Raw genomic sequence first — 25,548 nt, forward strand, 5'->3', positions numbered from 1 at the left:
ACGTCACGATTTATCTTTGTACTTCTCTAAATTAATTAATATTTTGCTTGTTTCTCTGGATTTAAATGTCAAGGCTGATTTACGCACGAAGGATCATCTGTATTCGTTTATAATTAAACTTGATCCTAAGCGAAATAGATTACCCTCTTATCTTAATTGAATAAGTGCGAAAATTTCCTTGACAGTTCTTCACAACCAACTGATCCCAGTAATTATCGTCAACTTCGGAAGGGAATAATACAATTAGAAACTTTTCAATTAGTTTATTTATACAATGTGATCTGGTGTCCCGATTCTCTAGAAACTAGCCGCCTAATATAAATTATCGGCTCCGATTTCCAGAGTTCATGGACTAAAGTTTAATTACAAATCTTGAATGGTACCTGAACATTCCATCTGAATGCCATAAAATACATTAAAAAGCGAGAATTAGAATAAAAAATGTTCAATAAAATAGGCACTGGATAGGCTTACGTATTAAAGCTGTAAAATAAGTAACACTTTTGATCCGAAACAGGCACTTTAAGTAACTCCGGCTTCCAGTAAACGCAATTTTGGCACTGACTGAACTAGGTACAAACAAAACAATATATAAAATCCGACGTATCTACAAGCTTAAATTAATTGGCACGATTAAACATCTAATTAAAACATTTGGTTAATAAAAGAAGCATAAATATTAGCACCATCAAATCAATAAATACACTGAAATCTAACCGTTAGTGAAATAAAGACCGATTTACTCAAACTTGAAGCTCTTCGTGGACGACTCCTGCTTGCTGCTCTTCGTCATCTGGACCGTTTTCTTCTCTATTATTTGCTGCGTCACAGACTTTTTCAACATTTTCTGCTCCAGCGTGTCAGTGTCCTTCAAAACTGGAGGCTCACTGACGTACTCGACATTCGTAGAAAAAGATGATTGGTACTGATTGTCTGTTCCATTACTAAAAGATTCAAAATTCTTCTTATCAAAAGGACTCAACTGCAACTTCGCGTTCGGCGTACTCGTGTAGTACTTCTCCGAAAGGGACGAATAAGTAGGTTGCGACGCAGATTTGTACGATTCGTACTTGTAACTATCCGTTTTGTACCCCCCTGGTATTTTGTAGGTGTTTGTGGTGAACTCGGAAGTCGAAAAGCCATCACCGGACGGGTTGTAGTCGCCGAAACTCAGAGGTTTCTCACTAGGTTGGTACTTATCTGTCACGTGGTACTTTTCGAAACTTATGTGACCACTAGGTTTGGTACTCGTGTAGTCGAAGGACGAACTGGTTGCGGTTCTGGGGGAAGTCGGGAGGAGTTTGTAGGGGCTATGCGGTGTCGAAGTTGGAGTTGTAGTCGGACTGTACGGTTTACTTTCCTGGTTGTAGTCTTTCGACGAATACATTGGCGGCCTAGCAGGAAGCGGCGTGAATTTAGGTGCGTTTCTACCGAAAGAGTTGTAATTAATTTGATGGTCTTGGTTATTTTGGGCGTAGCTGTTGGTGGTGCCGTAGACAGCGTTGTCTAAGGCGTTCACCTGTGATTGTAGTATTTTCTTGCTGCGTTCTAGCGAGCTGACCTTCTCTGGACTTTCTAAATGGCTGTATGTGTCGTTATATAGGGTGTTTTGTACAGTGGGCGAGTAAGTCGAGTGGGGACTGTCGTATAGGTAGTTGCCGTACCTACAGGGGGTAGAAAAGGGTTTCAGTTTGGATTTTAATTAGCTGGAAAAAACAGGCTACTTTTTCTTATGCCAATATTTATTTATGGAGCAATATTTATTCGCTCCAGGGAGTGATTCTTTCATTTTCATTTAAATTGAATTTAAATTCGTTTTTCTGTGATTTATTAAAGGATTGAAATTGAAATTGGAAATTACAAACTGGCAATAAAAAACCGTTCGACTACTGTGGCGCAAAAAATAAATAAAACATTGATGTAGTAGTATCTGTATCGTATCTTTGTGATTACATTATTTATATTGTTTGGCAATTTCAACTGAATGCTCTACTATTTTCAGTTTTAAAATGAATGTCAATGCATTAAGAGTGTTGGTAGATTATGCAACCAGTTATACTAATGTCAATTTCCATTGTCCATTCTCGATCTTTTCGAAATCGTGTTAGCCATGAAAATCTAGCGCAATAATGAAAATTCCCTGATTTTTTCTTGTTGAATTAAATTGTTTTAAATGTGAGGTTAGGAAATGTTTTAGAACATTTTTTGTTACATTTTGGGTCGTTCGAGATGAAAACATCAAACGAGGTGCGCCACACGATTTTTGAATTTGATGAAAAAATGGGGGTGCAGTTTAAGGTAAGAAATATGAAAAACGGTCGTCATTATTTTGTTTGGATGTTTCACTACTGATCTGGATTAATGACTTGTTCAGATAAGGTAGTTACTTATATGTAACTACAGGGCTTTCATAAATGATTCTAAGGGCGTAGTTGGCCATGGATTTCAAAAATGCCGCTTTGCTGAAATTGTCTCATTTGACAGTTCTCACTTGTCATTGTGCTTGTCATTTGTAACCTGTCACTTAAAATCATCGCTTTTATTGTTCTACCACTTTCCAAGTGTGATTTACAGTAATTCTCGTTGATCCAAGTTTAAAACAACAAAATAGCCTTTCTCAAGGCTCTTGGTGCTTGCGTGCGAAAACTTTGTGCTCGAAGCGAAGACCGTGAAAATGGTTTATTCGGTTGAGCAAAACACTTTCATCGTTATGTCTTATTATCGCAATGGGACATTCGTAGACGGAGCGTGGCTGTATTCTGTAGCCGCTTGTAAGCAAGAATATCTGGCCAATTACCCTGATTTGGAAATTCAAGAAACATCATTAGAGGCTCACATTAGAGATGTCATCAACAGATTTGTTCGCACTGGCAATGTCAACAAAGGGAAATCTTCTGGGAGACCTGCAGTATCTGAGGAAGTTGTTGATGATTTGAGAAAAAGACTCGAGCAGAATCCCCAAACATCTTTGACAAGATTATCTCAACAGTCAGGAGTTCCCGTAACCACATGTCACAAAGTAGTGAAAAAACGATTGCATATGCATCCTTACAAAATAACTACTGTGCAACAACTTTTACCAATAGATCCTCCACGCCGCGTAGAATATTGCAATTGGTTTCAGAATACTTTTCATGATGACGGGTTACTGGATCTTACATTTTTTAGTGATGAAGCATGGTTTCATTTATCTGGCTATGTCAATTCGCAAAATTTTAGAATTTGGTCCGCGGAAAATCCACATGTTTTTGTAGAGACGCCTCTTCATCCTTTAAAAATTGGAGTATGGTTGGCAGTTTCTCGTAGATGAATATATGGACCTATTTTCTTTCAAGATACTATGACTGGAGAGAGGTATAGGCAACAGATTTTGGAACCATTTATTCAACAACTTGATGACGAAGAGCTGCAGTTAGGGTACTTTCAACAGGACGGCGCGACTGCACACACTGCACGTGCTACATTGGAATATTTACAACAACATTATGACGATCGTGTAATAAGTTTAGGAGTGCAGCATGCATTTCCACCACGTTCCCCAGATCTTACGCCATTGGACTTTTCAATATTTGGATATTTGAAAGACAAAGTGTTTCAACGGCAAATGAATAACTTGGCAGAGTTGCAACATGAAATTGAACGATGGGTTCAAAGCATTGATGGAAGGATGTTACAGAACATTTTTGAAAGTAAGAAAAAGAGAGTGAATATGTGCCTTGAACTAAATGGTGAACATTTTCAACATTTACTGTGATGTTTAACCACAATAAATTTGTTTGTTTATTCCATTATGAATTATTTTTATTTTTAACAACAAATTGACTATCAAGAATGTTGGAGTTCCGCGCATGAGGGTAACAAATTACTCCCGCGTAATTTCAAATGTTCAAATTCTATGTGGGTGACCTAATTTTGCATTGAAACAAATCTGTACACAAAAAAAACAACAAAAATCAAAAACTAGTCTTTAAAATTAGCAACGAAAGTATATTTTGAAGCTTGATACTTAAAATGAAATCACACTACGTTCTAAATACCTATTTATTATGTACAATAAAATTTTTGATAGAACTGAATGAAATCTCAAACCGTAAAAACTCTGATTATTATCGGTGTCCGTTCACCCATCTGGTGGTCCTTGATTTTATATGACTCTACGATGAGGGTTTAGAAGCTACCCAGCAGTCAAAGTTATATTTGGATTTTTATCTTTTACGTTTATACATTTTCGTTGAATATGTACTTTTGTGGCGGGAAGTGAAATATTAATTTTGTAATATACTATTGTTTTGTGGCTAATTAAAGAATTTCGTGTAATTTTTATGAAAAGGACAATGGACAGATAAAGTTCTATTATTTTATTAAGTAAAAACAAGCACTAGACATGACAAAACATATTTCAGTATGAGCATCCAAAAGTTTGAAGTGTTAACAAAATGTGCTTATTGTGTGAAATAATTTCAAGTACAAATCGACATCTAAGATATTTTCACGGCGACAATTTCAAAAATATTAAAAACTAGCAGAATAATTTGTCCGCTATGCTTTGAAAACTTTCAGCGTTTTCACTTATTAACGAATCATTTCAACATCGTTTATAACATTGAGTTGGAAGTAAAGGATCTACAATTTAAGAAAACGGAAGATTTTTTTTACACGAAAAGCAGATTTAGAGTTAAAAACTAATTCTTTTATATGACGAATTATTATTTTCTACTATGAATGTCAGAAGTAATCTAGCAAATTCTGTTAGTAAATGTAATATACGAGGTCCTAAAACTAGTGGCAGTATCAAAATGCAAGGAGTCTGTCCTTCACGAATTACAGCTCACTTTGATCATTCTTCCTCAGTGGTACTTGTTCAGTTTATTGCTATTCATGTTGTTCATCACAATGATCTTCGCTGTCAACCCCTAACTACAAAAGAAACGACATATCTAGTTGAACAAATTCGCACTGGTCTAACACACGAAAAAGTAATTGAAACTGTTAAAAATCTAGAACTCAGTTCATGTACCAGATTTAATCTTCTGACTATGAAAGACATTCCCCACATTGCAGAAAAAATAATATATCTGGTAAATGAAGTAAGGAAAATCTTGTTGTGCATCAGAACATGAAAAATTGCACAAAAATGACTGCTTTAGCTTCCATGTACAGTGGGCTGGAGTATATGTTAAAAAAATATGGCGCCAAAATCATTTGTGTAGATGGCACACATGGGACAAACCTCTATGACATTGAAATGACCACAAGTCCATGTGTTAGATGATAAAAATATTGATTATCCAGTAACATTTATTCTGTCCAACTGAAAGGACACCAACATATAAGAGGTTTTGGTTGGTGAAATAAAATCATTAATATCGGTTTTGGTACCCAATTATTTCATGACAGATGATAGTTACAGCTACATATTGGAATGCCTGGAACAATAAATCAGATTCTTACAAAATTAGATTATGTATTAAAAGAAACAGATGAAAATAAATTTATAAGACTGAAGCAAGAGCTGATTAAATTTTTGGTAAAAAGTAAATTTGTGAATTATTTAAACACTTACTACTTTCAAAATAAAGAGCGCATGAAGTCATGGGCCCAGTGTTATCAAAAGAACGCAGGCATTAACACCAACATGCACGCCAAATCTTTGCACAGATCTTTGAAATACAAATATTTTGGTGGTAAACCAATAGAGGGCTGGAAACATGTTTAGACACTTTGAAGAAACTACTGAAGGATACATCTTGGTCAAGAATTTCATCTACTTTATGACTTACAGCTATTCACCATGACCTTTTGGTCAGTAAGTCCCATAAACTTGCCACCCAGACAAGTTTTGATAATGTAGCTAAAGAATCTGCTGTAAAACATTTAATGCACTCACAAACCAAAACTAACTTTCATGAAGTAGAACTGATGGATAGGAAATGTAGTTATCAGACATTAAAATGCGTTGTTTGTCAAATTTGTATACACCATTAAAGATACTCTTGCTCTGAGTTCTTAATCAAAAATCATCTTTCTAAGCACATGCATCTGGTGTCCATGTATATAAAGGCATATTTAACCACCAAAGGCCCTTGGTCCCACTGGTCATCAATGCGCCTTCAACTTCTGAAAAACAGTTTGAAAATGAACTACATTTGCGCTTATCTAACTCCGTAACATCGCGCAGAACACGCGCTTCTCGATTTCGCACAAACTGTTTGTGCAAAGCTCTTCTACAGCATCTTTTGATCACGTTCCTCATCTTCAAATGTTATGCAAATGCTTCCTTTTGCCACAAAAATTTGTTAAATTTCGCATTCGTGCATTCTTTAATTGCAGCATTGCAGCCGTTGCTAACATAACCTAACTTTTTATGGTCACCAACGCGTGCTAACTTTTTGAAAGGACACACGGGCGCTTCGCCTCCTGCACTTCATTACAAATATACTCCTAAACGTGGAACTTCTTTTTCCGTGGATGATTTAGTTATTGGAATTTGTGCGTGTGTATATCAACAGCCAACCAAAAATTTCACTTGTTATCGCCAGTATCGCCTTGTTATGTTAGTCACATGTGTATTGACCACGGAGGTAGTGGTATTGACGCATGCGTTTTCGATATTTAATCATGAAGCATTTAGGCAACCAGTTATACAGATGCATGTGGTGCTTGTCGTGCCCAAGGACACATTTAGTAAAGTACACATAAAGCGAAAGGCGGCACACATCCATAACCTACTGCGACCCTATAATCATTTATGAAAACCCTGTATTATGAAAGCACACTTCTTAGACAGTTATATAGTCCAGTCATTTTAGGATAAAAAAGGGATCAATCTCGGAATGAGAGATAATAAGCTGAATTTTTGTATATACCTTAATTTTGGCGTTTTAAAAGTTGTGTCAAAAATCTCATAAAATCTCGTGTCTGCGTCGTAAGTTATTCAAGGTCAAAGATGAATAAAAACAGTTTTTTGCGATTATCTCGGTTTCTATTGCTCCAATGATGTTAACATCTATTACCATAATTGTAGAGCACAAAATTTGGGACAAATTTTATTTGAAACATTTTTTCATGCGCTCAATCGTTTTTGAGATAGAGGGCAGTGAGCGCGCAGCGCTCATCCATACGTACTGTAATGCAATCAACCGTGAATATCTATGAATACTACCTTGAATTTTGAAAAATTTGTATTATTTATCAATTAATACATTGTATTTAAACATTTTACATATTTTCAACATATTCACTGAATAATACTTACCTACTTTGTGTAATTAAAAACGCATTTAATGAAATATTTATTGTATATTTCAGATTAATTTATATCTTTAAAATGCGTAAGGTTTTAAATACTTATTTTTCTATCATGATTATAACTGGAAGGTCTGGAAACAACGATTCAGCGCACCGAAGATGATGACGATGAAACAGAAATTCCCGAACGTCCAGAAGATGACGGTGAAGAAGAAGAAAATTAATACTTTTGTTCTATAAATTATTAAAGATTTCTAGATTTTCACTACAATTCAATTTCAATCGTAAGAAATGCACAGGTACTGAACAAAGATAAAATTAAAATACATTAACTCGTTTTACTTCCTTAAATTTTTACTTTGAAAAAATTAATATAACTTTTAGATATATAATAATATAACAAGTATAATATATTATCTAATATATAAAAACTTACACATTTGAAAGATAAAGTACTTAGTTATTTTTCTACTTAAAATCTACTTTCAATAAATTAAGTTATACATACAATAAGTATTTCATTTAAAGAGTTTTTAATTCCACAAAGTAGGTAAGTATCATTATCATTAAATGAATGTATTGAAAATATGTAAAATGTTATTAAATGCAATGTATTAACTGATAAATAATACAAATTATTCAAAATTAAAGGTAGTATTCACAGATATTCACGGTTGATTGCATTACAGTACGTATGGATGAGCGCTGCGCGCTCACTGCCCTCTATCTCAAAAACGATTGAGCGCATGTAAAAGTGTTTCAAATAAAATGTGTCCCAAATTTTGTGCTCTACAATTACGATAATAGATGTTAACATCATTGGAGCACTAGAAACCGAGATAATCGCAAAAAACTGTTTTTCTTCACCTTTGACCTTGAATAACTTACGACGCAGACACGAGATTTTATGAGACTTTTGAGACAACTTTTAGAACGCTAAAATGAAGGTATATACGAAAATTCAGCTTATTATCTCTCATTCCGAGGTTAATCGCTAATTTGACTGGACTAATAATGAAATTTCACTTCAATACGTGTTATACAGGGAGTTCATTTTATCTGTTCACGCCTGACAATTTTTGCATAGGCAACATATTATACACCCCAATTTCATTTTTTTTTTTTTTTTAATAAGCAATCACAGAAAAAAATTACAAAGATGTCAGTGCCAAATAATGACAAAATTAAAAAATTAATATTCAATTTATTAATGGATCAGATTACAACGAAAACGAATTTATAATAAATGTTCAAATGCCTGCCTCCACTATCTTCACAAAGTTCTATCCTACGTTCAAAATTTCTACGACTCTATCTAACATGTCGGGAGTTATAGATCTGCATGACGCTATTATCTTTTCACGTAAGTGGTTTTCATTTTCGATTGGGACACTATAAACGTCATTTTTCACTCTTCTTCTCTAGCAATAAGTCTTGGTCCAAACGCTCTGTGTAAATAGTTCCTAACGTCTTCGTATGTCTAGCTCTACGTTTTCCAACAGTTGAGGTAAAATATTAGATAAAATCGCGTTCTGTTAAATGTTGGACAATTTTCACATGGTATGGATGAAATCGGTTTAAGATGTTGAAAACCGAACCCAAACAAATCTCCATTTGTCTTGGAATCTGTCTTTGACTCACATGGGGATTTTCTGCTACGATTTCGATTAGAGCAGCTTCATTATCCGGCGTTGTTACAGTTCGATTTCTAACTTTTTTTTTTAATTCCCCAAATTCTCGTAAATTTTTTCAAGTGTTCTAAACGCTTGATTTGAGGGAGTTCTTCTATTGGAATATTGCCTGGCCTAGAGACGAACAGCAGCATCAACATTTTTGTCATACTTTCCCAACATTAATAGCATGCCTGTTTTTTCAGAACTCGAAAACATTTTAAAGCAAAAGAAAATTGAAAATATTGGGCCGACAGAAATAATTTGTCATAATTTTGGCTCTGATCACTGCTATCTATGCGTTCATTATTATTTAAAAATAAAAATGAATCAAAGCTGTTTATGAAACGTCAAATGGGTTGCCTATGCAGAAATATTCATCTTTTTTTCTGCATGTAATTCCGAGATTTAAAAATGACACAACTTCAGACTTCTAAGGGGTGTCGATCGGAAGTGGAGCATCCAAAAAATGAATGACGGTTTTTTTTAAATTGGTCACCTAAATATCATCCTCAATTTTGTTCATAATTCAATGTGCTCTTTTGTGACAATCGCGTTAGTGATGTTGGTTGCATAATCAAGAAATTTTAGCAGTGTTTTAAAAGTCAAAAATTTTAGTTATAGAAGTATAGAATATTTTTTCTATTTATCAATAGATTGAAAAGTTTAGGTTAGTTTTATCCAATGTTACGACAAAATTGTAGCTGTAAAAACCGAAAACGATAAAAAGCACGATTAAACATAGCCATGGATTTTTGAAAGTTTGTCTTTAATTGTTCCATTTTCAACTGAAACTTTCAAATTAAAATTTCAAATCAAAGATAATTTTTCAAAAATCCATGACTGTCTTTATTAGTGTTTTTTAATGTTCTTTTGTCACTTTTCACATCGCTATTCTATTTCATTTTCAATTAAAGAAGTTTTTTAACTTCTACAGTTGTAACCCTTTATGTGTTACAACGTATTGTACTTTTTATGACATACACAACACAAAGCTTTCAATTCAATACCTTACAACATTTTGGGTGCCAATAACCTCTACGGCTTTAACAACAACTTTTCTCCCACGGAATTTTCTGAAATCAATAGTACTTATTGTTTATTACTATTTCACCAATACCACACATTTTTTTTAAAACATCACAAAAGTTGAACATAACATCAGTCACTAACTTCAGGAGTTTTATTTTCATTTCGTGTAGGAAAAAAAAAATAAACGTAGACATAAGAAAAAGTGCCAAGAAATTGCCTTGAGCACTTGTACTACCAGATCAACTAAATGCCAATGAAACAACGATGAATGACTTAATGACAACAAACCAAGATCAACGAGCAAATCCTCAAAGCAATAGATTAATATTGTTAAAAAAACACGCGTGCTCTTACCTACTCACTAGAGTCTAGATCACCATGATCGTGATTATTCAAAAATTACCTTCACGCTGCACATGCAATAAAACGTCCTCTGTTAGTTTACAATGAAGTTTGAAATGTATAATCATGACGCCACTACAGAGGAATGCGATCGTACAGTGCAAAGCAACAATTCCACTCCAACACCGACAACCGAAGCTTACCAAAACAAGCACAAGTGATTAGTAGGGTTAGACACACACCTGGGACTCACCGCGATGTTTCGCCATCTTGCGCCGAACTTATATAACCGTCGGTATCGTCACCGGACGTGTCGTAGCCGCGCAGCTTGTACTTGGCTTGACGGATGGCGGTCAGTCGGCTGCGGGCTTCCTCCAGCTCGCGCTCTATCCTGAACACCTCGGATCTTGCGTCAATTTCTTGTGCGATTCCTCCCACCATTCTCTTATTCAGCACCAAACACCGCTCTTCTTCCACGTTCTTGGCTTGTTGTGCCGCCCTCACCAAGTTATCCGTGGATCTGATGACCGCGGTTCCGGCTTGGTGTAACCTTCTGGTGGCTACAGTGTCACCCTCTGCTTTGACTTTACAAGCGACCAGCAGCTGCGCAGTAGAACTGGCTACTTGCTTAGCTGAAGAAATTAATTTGTCTTCGCTACCCATACCCTGTACCAACGCATTGGCACTCTCGACGAGACTGTGAGTGGCTGCGGCCACAAGCCTTGCAGCCGAAATTAGACCCTCTGACCACTGGCCGTCGTCGGATGATGACGTCGGCGTTCGGGATACTTTTCCACTGTCGATTAGTTCGCGCTGGGCGGCGCTGGCCGCTTTGACTAAAGCAGAAGTGGCAGATGTTATGGATTTGGCGGCTTCCAGGATCATTTCGTCGAAGTTGAGAGACTCGTCCAGGTCTTGTGTCTACAAAATTACAATAAGATAGTATCGGGTTGATTCGTCAAGTGAAGACTAACTACAAAAATGAAGGTCGAGTTATAAACTTGCCGCTGACGTTGGGTTTTCAACCAATAAAATTGCGCCAGTGTGCAGTGTTGCCAACTTGAAGGAAAATCCCCTGAAGTAGGGGGGACATTTTTCTGGTTGATAGCAGATAGCACTAACTCCACGAAAATCAAATTTTGATAGAGATAATGAGGTCCACTAATATTAAGCCATTAAACATCTGTTAACCGAAACCCTCATATTTTAAATAACTGCTATCATTTTCTACACTGTAGCGTTTTTTCAGTACTTATGTATTGTTACAGATGGTTCTCGACGTTTAAATCAACAAGATTTGTTGCTATTTATATCAAAAAAGAGATTACGTATAACTATAAGGGTTTACATTTTGCCCTTTCTTCTTAATATGTGTACTGTAGTCTTCTTTTCACAACAAGAAAGGTAAAACATGTTTAAAATGGTAAATTTGTATACGGAAATATCGATTTTGCAATTACGCTATGCCCCTCGGTCTGACAACAAATAAAAAAAATCATCAGAATTGAGATAGGGCGGGTGGGCGGGGCTTATATTTTGCCCCTTTTTTTCTTAGTATACATAGCCATCTTTTCACAATAAGAAACTTAAAAAAAATGGTTAAAATGAAAAATTTGTATAAGAAAACATCGATTTTGCAATTAGGCGTCCCTCCATAATTGCAAAATCCACATTTCTTTTCAAAAATGTACCATTTTAACCATGTTTTAAGTTTCTTGTTGTGTCTACACATATTAAAACAAAAAGGCACAATGTAAGCCCGCCCACCCACCCTATCTCAATTGTGATGATTTTTTTATTCGCTGAGAACAAAGGGGGCGGAGTTTAACTGCAAAATACGTATTTACAAAAAATTAAAAACATGTTTTTCAGTGTGTTGTTCAAAGAATGTTATGTATATTAATAAAAAAAGGTAAAATATAAACCCCGCCCACCCACCCCATCTCTATTGTGATGATTTTTTTTATTCGGTGAGAAACAAGGGGGCGGAGTTTAAGTGCAAAATACTTATTTCTTTACAAAAAATTAAAAACATGTTTTTCAGTATCGTGTTGTTCAAAGAATGTTTGTATATTAAGAAAAAAAGGTAAAATATGAACCCCGCCCACCCACCTGATCTCTATTGTGATGAGGTTTTTTATTCTTAGACACTCAAAACACGTTTAAAATGGTAAAATTTTTGTAATGAAATATGGATTTTGCAATTTGGCTCCGCCCCTAGGTGTGTTAACGAATGAAAACTTCATTAGTATTTAGATCAGGCCAGATATGGGTGGGGCTTAATCTTCGGCTTTAAATTTTTTCTTAATACAGTATAACCTCTATAATCCCATCCATGATTATCTGAACATCCAGTAATCCGTACAGAGGCTAGTTGAAATCGATATCTCTTTAATCCGAACAAAAACTTTGCAATCCGAACTGAACTTGAAAACATGCACGTACTTGTAAAAATGACGCAAGATCTTTCTGTACGTGTTGTATTGAATTTTTTGAAATTTTTAAAAATTGTGTTATTTCAATGCACTGTATTAATTAACTAATTCTGGAAAAAAGGTTGCAGTTATTGAAAAAATCAGGCCGGAAGTGACTTCTATGCCCCGAAATCTACAAGAAGAAGTATTTAGTCAAATTTCGAAAATCGTCGAAAATGGGTCGAAATTTGCTAGTACTTGCCAAATAACCTACCCTCTAAAGAAATAAAAGACAGGCGAGCCAGGCTAGTATCTGCCAAAATAAGACTCATTTTGGCAAATGACCTACTCAGCTAAGAAAAGGTAGTAGCCCCGCCCACCCACCCTTTATATTCTTAGAAGAGTGGGTCATCTGCCAAAATCAATCTTATTTTAACAAGTACTAGCCCCGCCCACCTACCCTTATTTTCTTTGAGGATATGTTATTTGCCAAAATCAGTCTCATCTTGACAAGTACTAGCCCCGCCCACACACCCTTTATTTTCTTAGAGATATGTCATTTGCAAAAATCAGTCTTATACTTGCCAAGATAAGATTGATTTTGGTAGATGACCTACTAAGAAAATAAAGGGTGGGGCTAGTACCTTTTCTTCGAAGAGTAGGTCATTTGTCAAAATGAGTCTTATTTTGGCAAATACTAGCCTGGCCCACCCGCCTTTTATTTTCTTAGAAGGTAGGTTATTTGGCAAGTACTATCACAGTGTAAAATTTCATTTTTGAAAAAGTTGTCTAAAAATTCTGAAAAAATTCAGATATACAGTTTCCGACAAAAAATTTCAAACATCACTTTTCTGTCATGTCAAAAATTTTAATGTAGTCTATGCTTTATTGTCATTATTTCGGACAGCTAGAATGTCAAACTTTCAAAATACCTAAACATCTAAAGGTTGCTTTACACTATCTGACGACTGAATGACATTGACGTCTGAAATTTTTTGGCGGCAACTGTATATATCCCGACGTACTGATTCCAAAAATATAGCATACTTATGGTAACGGAGCAATATTTTCGGAAAATTCGATGTGAAATTCCAATTTTTTTGAAATTTTCGAAAATTGCGATATTTCAATGGACGATTCTGGAAAAACGGTTTAAATTATCGAAGAAATAAAGCCAGAAGTGACTTCTGTGGCCCAAAATCTACATGGCAGTATTTTGTTAAATTTCGAAAATCGTCGAGAATGGGTCGAAATTGGGGAAAATGGGTTTAATTTTTCACAGTATTTTATGAACAACATGATATTCAAAAACATGTCTTACATGGTAATTTCTTGTACAGAACTCATAAGGATTTTGCAATTAACTTCCGCTCTCGACGATTAAAAAAAAAATCATTACAATTGAGATAGGGCGGGTGGGCGGGGTTTATATTTAGCCCTTTTTCTTAACATACGTAGTCGTTTTTTCAGAACAAAAAATTTAAAACGTATTTGAAATGGTAAATTCTTGTAGACAAATATAGACCTTGCAATTAAGCCCTGCCCCTCGAATTTTGACAACGAATGAAAAATTCATCACAATAAAGAATTGAGATCCGGGCGGGTATGGGTAGGGCCTAATCTTTGGGTTTATTTTTTTCTTAATCTACATAGTATTCTTTGAACAACTCAACACTCAAAACATGTTTTTAATTTTTCGTAGAAAAATAAGGATTTTGCAGTTAAGCTTCGCCCCCTTGGCTCACGACGAATAAAAAAAAATCATCACAATTGAGATAGGGTGGGTGGGCGGGGCTACATTTTGGCTTGTTTTCTTAATATGTGTGTAGTCATTTTTTGACAACAAGAAACTTAAAACATGTTTAAAATGGTAAATTTGTATAGGGAAATATCGATTTTGCAATTACACTCCACCCCTCGGTCTGACAACGAATGAAAAATTCATCACGATTAAGATATAGACGGATGGGTGGGGCTTGTCTTTTAGTTTTCTTTTTTAATTAATACATTTAGTTTTCTTTGTATAACAGGATTACTTAAGAACATATTTCACATTGTAATTTCTCGTAGAAAAATAAGGATTTTACAATTAAGCTCCACCCCTCGGCTCACGACGAATAAAGAAAATCATCAGAATTGAGATAGGGCGGGTGGGTGGGGCTTATATTTTGCCTTTTTTTTTTCTTAATATACATAGCCATTTTTTCACAAGAAGAAACTTAAAACTTGGTTAAAAGGGTACATTTTTGCAAGGAAATATGGATTTTGCAATTATAGGGTGAAGTCTAATTGCTAAATCGACATTTTCTTATACAAATTTTCCATTTTAAACAAGTTTTAAGTTTATTGTGGTGGAAAGAAGTCTACACATATTAAAACAAAAAGCCAAAATGTAAGCCCGCCCACCCGCCCTATCTCAATTGTGATGATTTTTTTTATTCGCCGAGAACCAAGAGGGTGGAGCTTAACTGTAAAATATTTATTTCTTTACGAGAAATTAAAAACATGTTTTTGAGTATCGTGTTATTCAAAGAATACTAGGTATATTAAGAAAAAAAGGCTAACCATAAACCCCGCCCACCCACCCCATCTCAATTGTGATATATTTTTTTTAATCTTAGACACTTAAAACACGTTTAAAATGGTAAATTTTTGTAAGGAAGTATGGATTTGCAATTAGGCTCCGCCCCTAGGTCTGCCAGCGCATGAAAACTTCATTACTATTTAGATCAGGCCGGGTATGGGTGGGGCTTAATCTTTGGCTTTAATTTTTCATAGTATTTTATGTACAACACTATATTCAAAAACATCTCTTACATGGTAATTTCTTGTAGAGAAACAATAAGAATTTTGCAATTAAATTCCGCTCCTTTGGCTCTCGACGATTAAAAAAAAATCATCACAATTGAGACAGGGCGGGTGGGCGGGGTTTATATTTTGCCTTTTTCCTTAACATACGTAGTCGTCTTTTCAGAACAAGAACTTTAAAACATGTTTGAAATGGTAAATTTTTCTAGACAAATATGGATCTTGCAATTAAGCCCCGCCCCTTGATCTAACAACGAATGAAAAACTCATCACAATAGAGAACGGGGCTACATTTTGCCTGTTTTTTTTTTTTTTTAATATGTGTAGACTTACTTTGACAATAAGAAACTTAAAACATGTCTAAAATGGTAATTTTTTGTAATAATCAACTTAATTCCCTCACTTTTCTTCTAGAACCCTTTTATACACGGCAAAGGTGTACGTCAAAGTTACTATCACCGCAATTTGTCAACGGAGTTTATAAATGACAATTTTCAGCTCTAAAAGCAACGTCAGCGGGAACTTCAACGTCAACAGCAAGTTTATAAATCCCACTTGTCAAAACACAACTCACCTGATGGCGTCCACCTTGTCGAAACGTGATGCTTCTATAATAATATGTTTGACTCCTGGGTGAATTTAAAATACAACCAAGAATATCAAACATATCTTATAGCAACCCACAACCACTTCTCGCTGACGAAACAACGATAACAACAAAAAATTGGACCAAAGTTATTGCGACAGAACTTCCCTAAATTTTACTTTTTTTTTAATATACATTTATATTTGACAACAATCTGTGCAGTAGTTTCGGAGATTATCACCCTAACAAAAATCCCGACAGACACACGGAAACAGACGCCGAGAAAACATAAAGTAGCTAGGAAGTAAAAATCAAAATCCACTCACTTTTATGGTCTTCCTTGGCCTCAAACTCGCCAACTTCTTCGCGGCGGCATCGATGGACGCCGCGGCTCCCAACAGCTCATTCTCGGCAATGACGGTAGGATCGTCCGGATCCACCCAATCGGAGCCCTTCAGGAGTGACGCAACGCTGACCAACTCGGTGGCGGCCTGGGCGATTCGACGCGAAATAGCCGGCAGGGTGTGTTTGGCGTCGGCGACGTTGCCTTGCAGGATCGTAACCAGGAGTTCCCGGAACTGCTGGGCGCACTCGTGGCCGCCATCCAGCGTCCTCTCCCTCATTTCTGGAGTTTCAGAGAGATTGTAGGCGGCGCTTTTGCATATTATAAGCATGTCCGAGATCGATTTTCGCGCCAAATTGGCGGCCGCGATGATGTCGTCTTGCTTGTTGCTGATGCCAGCGGCCACTGATTTCGCCGTGGCTTTGGTGATGGCTTTCGTGCAGCGGACGAGGTCTTCGGCGGTGACGCCTTGTCTGCAGCCGTCGCTGGAGTAGAGGGCCTGGAATTAAGCGAACATTGAAGACACTAAATTTCATATTTTTTGAGACTAAAAAAATTACCTTCATTTCTTGCCCGATTGCTTCGATGGTCGATTCTAAGGCCCGGGTGCCTCTTGTGTGTTCGTCTTCCACGGCTTTCACCGTTTTAAGGAGCGACGTCACGTTCGTGACCATGACCTACGACAAAACAAAGTAAGTAGTTATTCTCCTACTTAAGTTAAGTAACATGCGTTAAGTCCACGTAAGCTGAAAATGGTTATTAAAATGATAGTAAACTAAAAAAGAAGAAGGAATAGTGCGACCACCCAAACCAACACAAATTAAAAGTACTAACCTTAACGCAACAAAAGGCTGTGTTTTAGAATAGAAAATAAAATTGTAATTACCACACCATTTATTGGCTAAATAAATAAGAAAATAATTTTGATAAATATAAAGATAAAAAATAAAATTGCCTATTATAAACTTACATCAAAAATAGCTCTGAGAACAAAACTGAGTACAATAAAGTGAACACACACTAATGAGACTAGAAACAATGATTGCCGCACGTGTACGATTATGTAATGAGGAGGCAAGGGATTATGTCTGATTGCAATGCTTCAGTAGCTATGTTCTCTTTGCTGTCGCTTAATAACCGAATTAATTCCTCTTCTTGATCGGAAACCCACCAATCAGTATCAGAATCAGGAACCTGTCATGGATCAAAACATGTGTTAAAACCCGCCACCTTTTCCACAAAAGCTTCGGTTAATCAAAACTCTGGTCGGTTAAATACACTGATAAACGAAGGTGGACTTTAAACGCTTCACATGTTTTGATTTTCGCATGTTAATTTATTTTACACTGTTATTTTATTCAAATTTTAATCAAGTTTTAGCATGTGTGTTATGTACTCTTTTTATCAACCACATTAATCGTTTTAAAGTCCACCCCATATTAATACAAGGAATTTAGTACATCACACGCATGCAAAAACAAGCCATACACTGGAAATCTACAACTCGTTTAACGATATACAAAGTGTGATCAAATACAATGTACTAAATGATGTGATAACAAAAAATATTACAAACAAAACAAATAAGAAGCGAAAACTACACAACGAAAACAGTAACACACAACACACACTAAAGCACTTTGATAAACCGTACCTTGGCACTTTCCTTCAAATGGGCCATCGCTGGGTCGTTGATGGGCTTACCGCTGGCAGCCTTGGTAGCGTGAATCAAGTCGCCTAGAGCACTAGCGACATCTTTGACGGCGTTGATCAGCATTACTTGAGAATCCGGGTTGTCCGAGCCCAAACTGGCAGCCCCGAACTTCACAACTTCCGCCAGTTGAACTGTAAAAATAAAAACATAAAATCCAACATCTGGCTTCTACCGCAAGAAAATCAACTATTTCTCTATTTACCAATAGTGGACACGGAATTCTGTGCCGCCACCGCCAGCTGCTCCTGCGACGAAGCCGCTCCAGCAACCAGCGTTTTCGTATCCTCCACCAATGCCTTAGCCGTCTTCAAAATATTCTCGCGGTGATCCGCAAACGACTCGTGCTCATTCTCAGGATTTAGATTCCCGGCGGTGGCAAACATGATTGTGGTTTCCAGATCGCCGATGATTCCCGACACTGTGGACGCAGCGTTGATGCAAGCCTGAGTACCACGTGACCCTGATTGCAACGTTGCCAAGACGCGTGACACCTTCTCGGTCACATTCCTGGAACAATCTCCGATTTCCCGCAGGATAATGTCGTCCTTTCTGATCAGGCATTGACCGCCGGCTTGTACTAACTCGACGCAAGCGCCACCGAGTTGTTGGACGACTTCCTTCAGACGCATGGAGACTTCGCCGTTGGTAGAGGCTGCTGCAGCGCCGATGCTGTCATTGGCCAGTTGGGTGTACTTGTGGGAGAGGTCGGCGGACAGAGGGGCGAGTTTCTGGGTGTCGCTGGAGGCCTTGCTCGCCTAAACACACACAAAAAAAAAAAAATACAACGTGATCGTGTGGAAAAATTTACTTACCATCTCGCCAGCTAACTTGGCTATATCCTTGGCGTACTCCACCATTCTCGTCTGGTAATCGACGTAACTGTCACTGTCTGATATAATTAAAGAAGCTCTATGGTCGGACAATCGAGTCATGGCCCTTGTCAGATTGTCGACGACTCCTGAAACAATTCCGCTTTGAGTCGATATGGTTTCTAAGCTGGTAACTAATTCTTGTAGAGTGTCGCGAGTGGAATTAGCACACTCGTCTATGTCGGGATGAATGTTGACGGCCTGTAAACCACAACATTATTAAGTGAATAAGTCGGCCGCAACAGAAGCAACCTTAGAATTGCCGCCACAATCCTTGGTCGCATAAACGAGTTGGAGAGCTGATTCCGTGACCGACTTCGCTTGATCGAGGAGTTGTTCTTGCTGCTTCGAGTTCTTCATGTTGGACGCCGCACCGATGGTGCTCTGCACCAAGGGCTCGAAATATTGTATCTGAAACAAAGCGTCGCGATCAAATTTACCGAAAACTCAAAGTCTGTTATTTACTCACCATTTGACTAACCGCATGCCCGATATTCTCCGCTTCGTGTTTGGCCGCCTGTCTCAAAGGCTCAATCGTGTCAAACAAACCAGCCGCCGCGCGTTCCACCTGCTGGCTATAAACCGGCAAAGAAGCGCCCTTCCTGGGCACCAACGACTGAGACACAGCATCCATAGACGACGTATCCAGAGTCCTCAGATGATTAGTAAGGACGGTGGCAGCACTTTCGCATTCGTTTTTACCAGGAGCACCATTTCTGTAAACCCAATAGTCAAAATTTTCTCAAACATCGCACCCACTCACCTAATATTGACCACCAGTTGCTTAATCGATTCCGAAACGTCTTTCGACGAACTTGCGAAGTGTTGCCACGTCGATGGGTCCTTGTTCATCACGACCAAATTCTTTGCCGCCTTGACCACAGTGCAAGAACTGTCGATCAATCGGTTGCCCGAATCGATGATCGGTTGTTGGGCTCGTCTGGCTTGAGGGGAGATTTTGGCTGGGATTGAGACGAACTCGCTTGAGTTTGCGTAGATGCAGAGATTTTCGACGGCCTCTGTGTGATTAGTACTTAGTATTGGTTAAGTTAGGTTGGTCCGGAAATTACTTACCTAGTAAGGGAACTGTGGCCTGTGCGCATCTTTGTCTGTTCACGTCGGAGTAATCCAAATCCAGAGTCTTGATTTCTTTTACCAGAGCTGCGGTAGAATTAGCTACTGCTTTGGCGCTCTGCACGAACTGCTTTTTCGCCACGGGATTGGTGGTTTTTGAACTAGCCACCCGGCACGAGTTACAGAGGGCGCTGGTGTGCTTAGCGATAAGAGTGGCAGCTTCCAATACTTGTTTCTGAGGGCTTGAGGGTGACGCTAGCGCTGTACACCCTTGATAAATAGCTTGAGAAGCACGTGCAAATTGTGCTTGATCGACCAATCCTGGACGTCCCGCAATACTGGAAGGATCAGACACCCCCACCAAATAAGCCGACTGAGCTGAAGCCTCAATGAAACTGCAGATGGAGCTACTGAACGTTTTAATGTGTTCAGCAAACTTCTCATGCTGCGACTGCTTCGCACTATTAGTGATTCCAGTCATGCAATCACCCAAAACTTTACTCTTATCAATAACCGAGTCCAACGCCTCATAGTAGCTACAGTCGTTCACAGGCTCCGTAGGACTCTCCAGCAAGTGTTTCATCGCTTGAATCTTCCTTATGGCGTTATCACACTCGGTTTGACCCGGTGCCGCAGACGTGCACACGTTCACCAAGTGATTAATGCTATCAGTGACCGCTCTGGCAGCTGCAGCCAATTGGTTTTTCCCGTTCGGTAAGTAGGGGTCGGCGGAAAGCGACTTAGCAGTCGTCAAGAGGGTACTCGAGCTAGTGGAGACGTTCTTCAACGAATGCACCATCTGGCCTCTGATGTCGGTATCTTGGGTCTGACCCGCCATTTCCATGGATACTCCGAGCAAATCATGGAACGCGGACGAGAAATCTTTAGACGACGAAGACAGTTGGGTGGGGCTGCGAACCGAGCTCACCACCACCGAACTGGCTTCGTTCAAGTTGGCGGCGGCGGTGTTGAGTTCCTGTTGGAGCTCGCCGTAGCTCTTGTTGGTGTGGGGGAAGTGGCCCGAGTTGATGGTGGCGGTCCATTCGATGATGTTGGTGATGGCGGTGTCCACATCCCTTTGCCCTAGTAACACAAGATTTTTGCATTATACTCTGTTCAAATGAAAGAGTCAGTGATCACGTGAAAGGTCATGATGCATCTTGGTAAGATTACTGCGCCTAGCCCGTGTTACACTGTAAAACATTTTGAGTTTTGATTTTGACAAAATAATGTTTCCAACATCCGACATGATGCAAAAAGCAGAAACACAAACGACGAAAGCAAGTAGACGAGAAAACGCAAGGGATGAGTAAACAATAAAACGCACCGGCAGTGAAATATCGGTACAGTATAAAACTGGCTGATCACGCGTCTTTATCACTGACTTTTTCCCTTGAATGTACTATAAATTACATTAGTCAACAACCAAAATACTCCTTTAATAAAAATGTGTGCACTGAATGCAGTTTTTTATGTAGATTTTAAATCTGCTCTCCAAATTTTTCCATCACGTCACATTTTTGTGCTACACGTAATTTTTTATCGTAAAATTGCCATTTTTCACATAAAACGGGCATCTTATTATTACACGAGTTGAAAAAATCGGATTTGATGATTTAGTCAAGTAGGCAATTTAAATGACATTTAGAAGTTACGTCAAAATTCCTGTTGTATGTAATTTTGCAAAATGAGTGTAATACTAAAAAAAAATCGCACTTACAATTGGTTTCACAAAAAACGGGGCAAGATGAGTAAATCAGGTGCTCATAGATCGAAAAGCAATGGGAATATGACGTTTACGTCACTTTCATTTGTCCCGTTTTTTTTGAAACCAATTGTACATGTGTAAGAACAACCCTAATGTATTCTGTTACATCTGCGGTCAATATGGTATAAAATATCAACGTCTGCATATATCGCATATTGTTAAATTGATATAGATCACAAATATCTCGGTTTCGAAGTAAGGGATCGGGATAAACAATGGGAGATTATTGTTGGTTCCTGCAAAGGGAGTGTTCATCGAATTGTTATAGTCGTCAAGCAAAAAGAAAATGATTTTAAGCATCTAAAATTAATTAAAACCATTTATTCAAATCCTTATAAATAAAATTTGCTAATTATTTCAAAAAAATTATTATTATTGTGCAAGGTATTATTTTTTTGAAAAATGTTAAAATCGTGTTTTTTCGTATATCGGACTCCAATAAAAATTAAACTAGACATTCACAAACGGCAAAAAGGTTTGGGATACAAGGAAGTCATTTATGCCTAAAAGACAAAAAGCGTATGACTGCGTTTTTTTTTTTGTATTGATAATATTGTCAACATTTTTTTATTATTTAAGTCTTCAACAAAAATACATAATTTATTCATTCATTTCTCAACATAACAAAATATGCTAAAAAAATAATCCATTAATATAATTTATTACAATGAAAAAATGAAAACAACCTAATAAGAGTCAAAAACCAGCAATTATAATAAAACAAATAAAATTAAGTAAACATTTTTTTAACAATGTCCTAAATACGATAATTAAAATTTAACTAAATTTAAGCAATAGATATCTCGCAAACGAAAACCGACTGATGTTTCTGGAAATGTCGAAACACTTAACTTTCTTTGAATCAAGTTTATATGTATAAACATTAAGTGTACTAGCCCTGCCCACACCCTCTCTATTGTCTTAGACAGTATATCATTTGCCAAAATCAATTTATCTTAGCAAATACAAGCCCCGCCCACCGACCCTTTATTTTCTTAGAAGGTATCACATTTACCAAAATCAGTCGTATCTTATATCATCTGCCAAAATCAGTCTCATCTATACAAATACTAGCCCCACCCACGCGCCATTTATTTTTTTAGAAGGTATGTCATTTCCCAAAATCAGTCGTATCTTAGGTTGCTAACCCCACCCACCCGCCCTTTGTTTTCTTAGAAGGTATATCATTTGCCAAAATCACTCGTTTCTTATATCATCTGCCAAAGTCAGACTTATCTGTACAAATACTAGCCCCACCCACCCTTTATTTTTTAGAGGGCATATCATTTGCCAAAATCAGTCGTATCTTATGTTGCTAACCCCGCCCACTCGCCCTCTATTTTCGAGGAAGGTATGTCGTTTGCCAACATCAGTCGTATCTTATATCATCTGCCAAAACCATTCTTATCTTTATAAATACTAGCCCCACCCACCCACCCTTTATTTTTTCAGAAGGTATCTCATTTGCCAAAATTAGTCGTACCTTAGGTTGCTAGCCCCACCCACCCGCCCTTTATTTTCTTAGAAGATATGACATTTATCAAAATCAGTCGTATCTTATGTCGTCTGCCAAAATCAGTCTTATCTTTACAAATAATAGCCCCACCCACCCGCCCTTTATTTTTTAGAAGGTACGTCATTTGCCAGAATCAGTCTTATCATAGGTTGCTAGCCCCACCCACCCGCCCTTTGTTTTCTTAGAAGGTATGTCATTTGCCAACATCAGTCGTATCTTACATCATCTGCCAAAATCAGTCTGATCTTTACAAATACTAACCCCACCACCCACCCTTTATTTTTTGAAGGTATATCATTTGCCAAAATCAGTCGTATCTTAGGTTGTCAACCCGCCCTCCATTTTCGAGACAGGTTTTTTGGCAATATCATTGGCCAAAATCAGTCTTATCTTTAGAAATCCTAACCCCACCCACCCATTTTCTTCGAGAGTATGTCATTTGCCAAAATCAGTCGTATCTTAAGAAGTACTAATACAATAATTATTGTTAAAAGCAACTTTTTTGTAAAAATATTAGAAAGTTGGCTTTGAAATGTCATGAATTTTGTCGCATCGTTGTAATGATTGTCACAATGGTCAACCATAACCTAACTGTCACAATTGTCTTTTTAAGTGGAACGCTAAACGCCAAGCAAGTCTAAACTAATGGTAACTTGACGCCTGACACTTCTAAAATCCCTCTGTACTGTGGTGTCCAAATTTGAATTAAAATTTCGCGCTGAAAAAAAAAAGGCAACGATGTGCAAGTTTAGTTCTTTTTTTCTGGCAGTTGGTAGCTCTTCTAGGGAATTTGTGGGTAGTAATCTGGTGAGAGGATTGGTAGTGATAGCTAGATTAAGTTTAGCTGGTTTGGTATTTAAAAAAAAAAAAAAAGAATAGCCATTATTTAAGGAAGTTATTGGTGTTTTTCTAATCGGAAATAGGCGAATTTTCGACCAATGCTAACACATGGTGGAAGTTTGTTTTATTGTTTGTAAATTTACAGTTCATGTTAGGATTTTAATCGTTACAGGTTCTAACACAATTTAGCAGTCATGAGATTGTTCAGATAAAGCACTTGATAGGAGATTTCATGAGATTCGCTTAATCAAGACTCATCCTTTTGTTTATTAAGTTATAACTAAGGTTTCGGGATGTTGAACCCCGCTGCATAGTTTTTATTCAAATTTGGCTCTCTTGTTGACAGCCACAATTTAAATTTGCTGCCACACACCCGTAATAATTTGTGTATTTGCATCCAGTTACTTTAATTCAGATTTTCTTTTTTTTTTTTTGTTAGGATGGAGGAATAAACGTTTGTGTCCTCTATATATTGTGTTTTATTTAGCGGTACTTTTCCAACCCTGGGGTGCATGTGAACGCATTCCGCCACACACACACACACACACACACACAAACAATGTAGGGTTCTGTTTTGCTACACGATCATAGTCAAAGCCATTTTTTCAAATTTTGCGGGTTTTTCAAATTTTTTTCACATTCCATTTTAAGGCGGGATGTTTGGGTTATCACAGTACTCCACTCACCTGGTAGGCAATTGATGGCTTGATTGAGCGCATTCGTGATGTCCTTCGCGGCATGTTGCAGTCCCGGAGTCACCTCGACCGAGTGAAGCGTCTTCTGCGCCTCCTCCACCAACTTGGCCGAATGCATCAGCACTTCTTGTCCGGACCCGATCACCTTCAACTGCACCTCTTGGTCGTTCGTGGTGGCCGCAACGGTCCTCACGGCTCCCGCCAAAGACCTCAGACTCTGAGCAGTATCGCGAGCCGCCTTGTCCGTGTAAATCTCATTGCCCTGAGCTGCAGCACTCAATAGTTGAGCCACGCCTTGGTTGATTGCTTTGCTGCTAGAAGTGAGCGCTTCGGCTCCACGTTCGGGCGTATCCTCAGGCAGCGGTCTGAGGCTATGTGCTGTGACGGCGCGCTGGAACTCGTCGAGTTCCTCTTGCAAGTCGGCGATCAGCTGAGCAGCAGCACCCAGACCGAGACCTTGACACACCGGTTTGGCTCGACTCAGAGCACCTCTCAGGTCACTCAAGTCGGTGTTTAGTTTCTGGCTGGTAACGGAGAGTTGCTCGGTGATGGCTTGCTCGTGGATTGTGGGGAGGACTGATTGGGAAGTTTGCACGAAGTGAGTGGCAGGCTGTAAAGTAGAGTAAACA

General features: G+C 37.9%; 1 protein-coding gene and 1 long non-coding RNA gene across 9 annotated transcripts in view; both read right to left on the minus strand.

The window, feature by feature from the left end:
• Positions 1-248: 248 nt before the first annotated feature.
• Positions 249-25,548, minus strand: part of Rhea (rhea) — a 95,486-nt gene continuing 70,186 nt past the window's right edge. For 3 of the 8 annotated variants that reach the window (XM_064049428.1, XM_064049430.1, XM_064049429.1), the window contains 13 exons: positions 24,911-25,529; positions 20,101-21,183; positions 19,790-20,045; positions 19,496-19,742; positions 19,279-19,437; positions 18,970-19,227; positions 18,360-18,912; positions 18,098-18,288; positions 17,004-17,120; positions 16,427-16,942; positions 10,546-11,213; positions 9,929-9,994; positions 249-1,664 (listed from right to left, as the gene is read on the minus strand). In XM_064049428.1, the coding sequence (XP_063905498.1) occupies positions 740-1,664; positions 9,929-9,994; positions 10,546-11,213; positions 16,427-16,942; positions 17,004-17,120; positions 18,098-18,288; positions 18,360-18,912; positions 18,970-19,227; positions 19,279-19,437; positions 19,496-19,742; positions 19,790-20,045; positions 20,101-21,183; positions 24,911-25,529 (5,658 nt within the window). In that variant the 3' untranslated portion in view covers positions 249-739. Of the gene's footprint in view, positions 1,665-9,928; positions 9,995-10,304; positions 10,361-10,534; positions 11,214-16,426; positions 16,943-17,003; positions 17,121-18,097; positions 18,289-18,359; positions 18,913-18,969; positions 19,228-19,278; positions 19,438-19,495; positions 19,743-19,789; positions 20,046-20,100; positions 21,184-24,910; positions 25,530-25,548 lie in introns of those variants that run through there. The other 5 variants (XM_064049432.1, XR_010279782.1, XM_064049431.1 and 2 more) reach the window with 5 other exon arrangements.
• LOC135124391 (uncharacterized) lies at positions 5,342-6,574 on the minus strand. Its single transcript, XR_010279783.1, has 3 exons — positions 5,781-6,574; positions 5,564-5,700; positions 5,342-5,426 (listed from the first exon to the last, which is right to left on the minus strand). It is a non-coding gene; the product is annotated as an uncharacterized LOC135124391 (long non-coding RNA).

The sequence above is a fragment of the Zophobas morio genome, unplaced genomic scaffold (assembly GCF_036711695.1).
Source record: "Zophobas morio isolate AGI-343-1 ecotype UQ-CSIRO unplaced genomic scaffold, CSIRO_AGI_Zmor_V1 ptg000007l, whole genome shotgun sequence".
In the NCBI taxonomy this organism is placed as follows: domain Eukaryota; kingdom Metazoa; phylum Arthropoda; class Insecta; order Coleoptera; family Tenebrionidae; genus Zophobas; species Zophobas morio.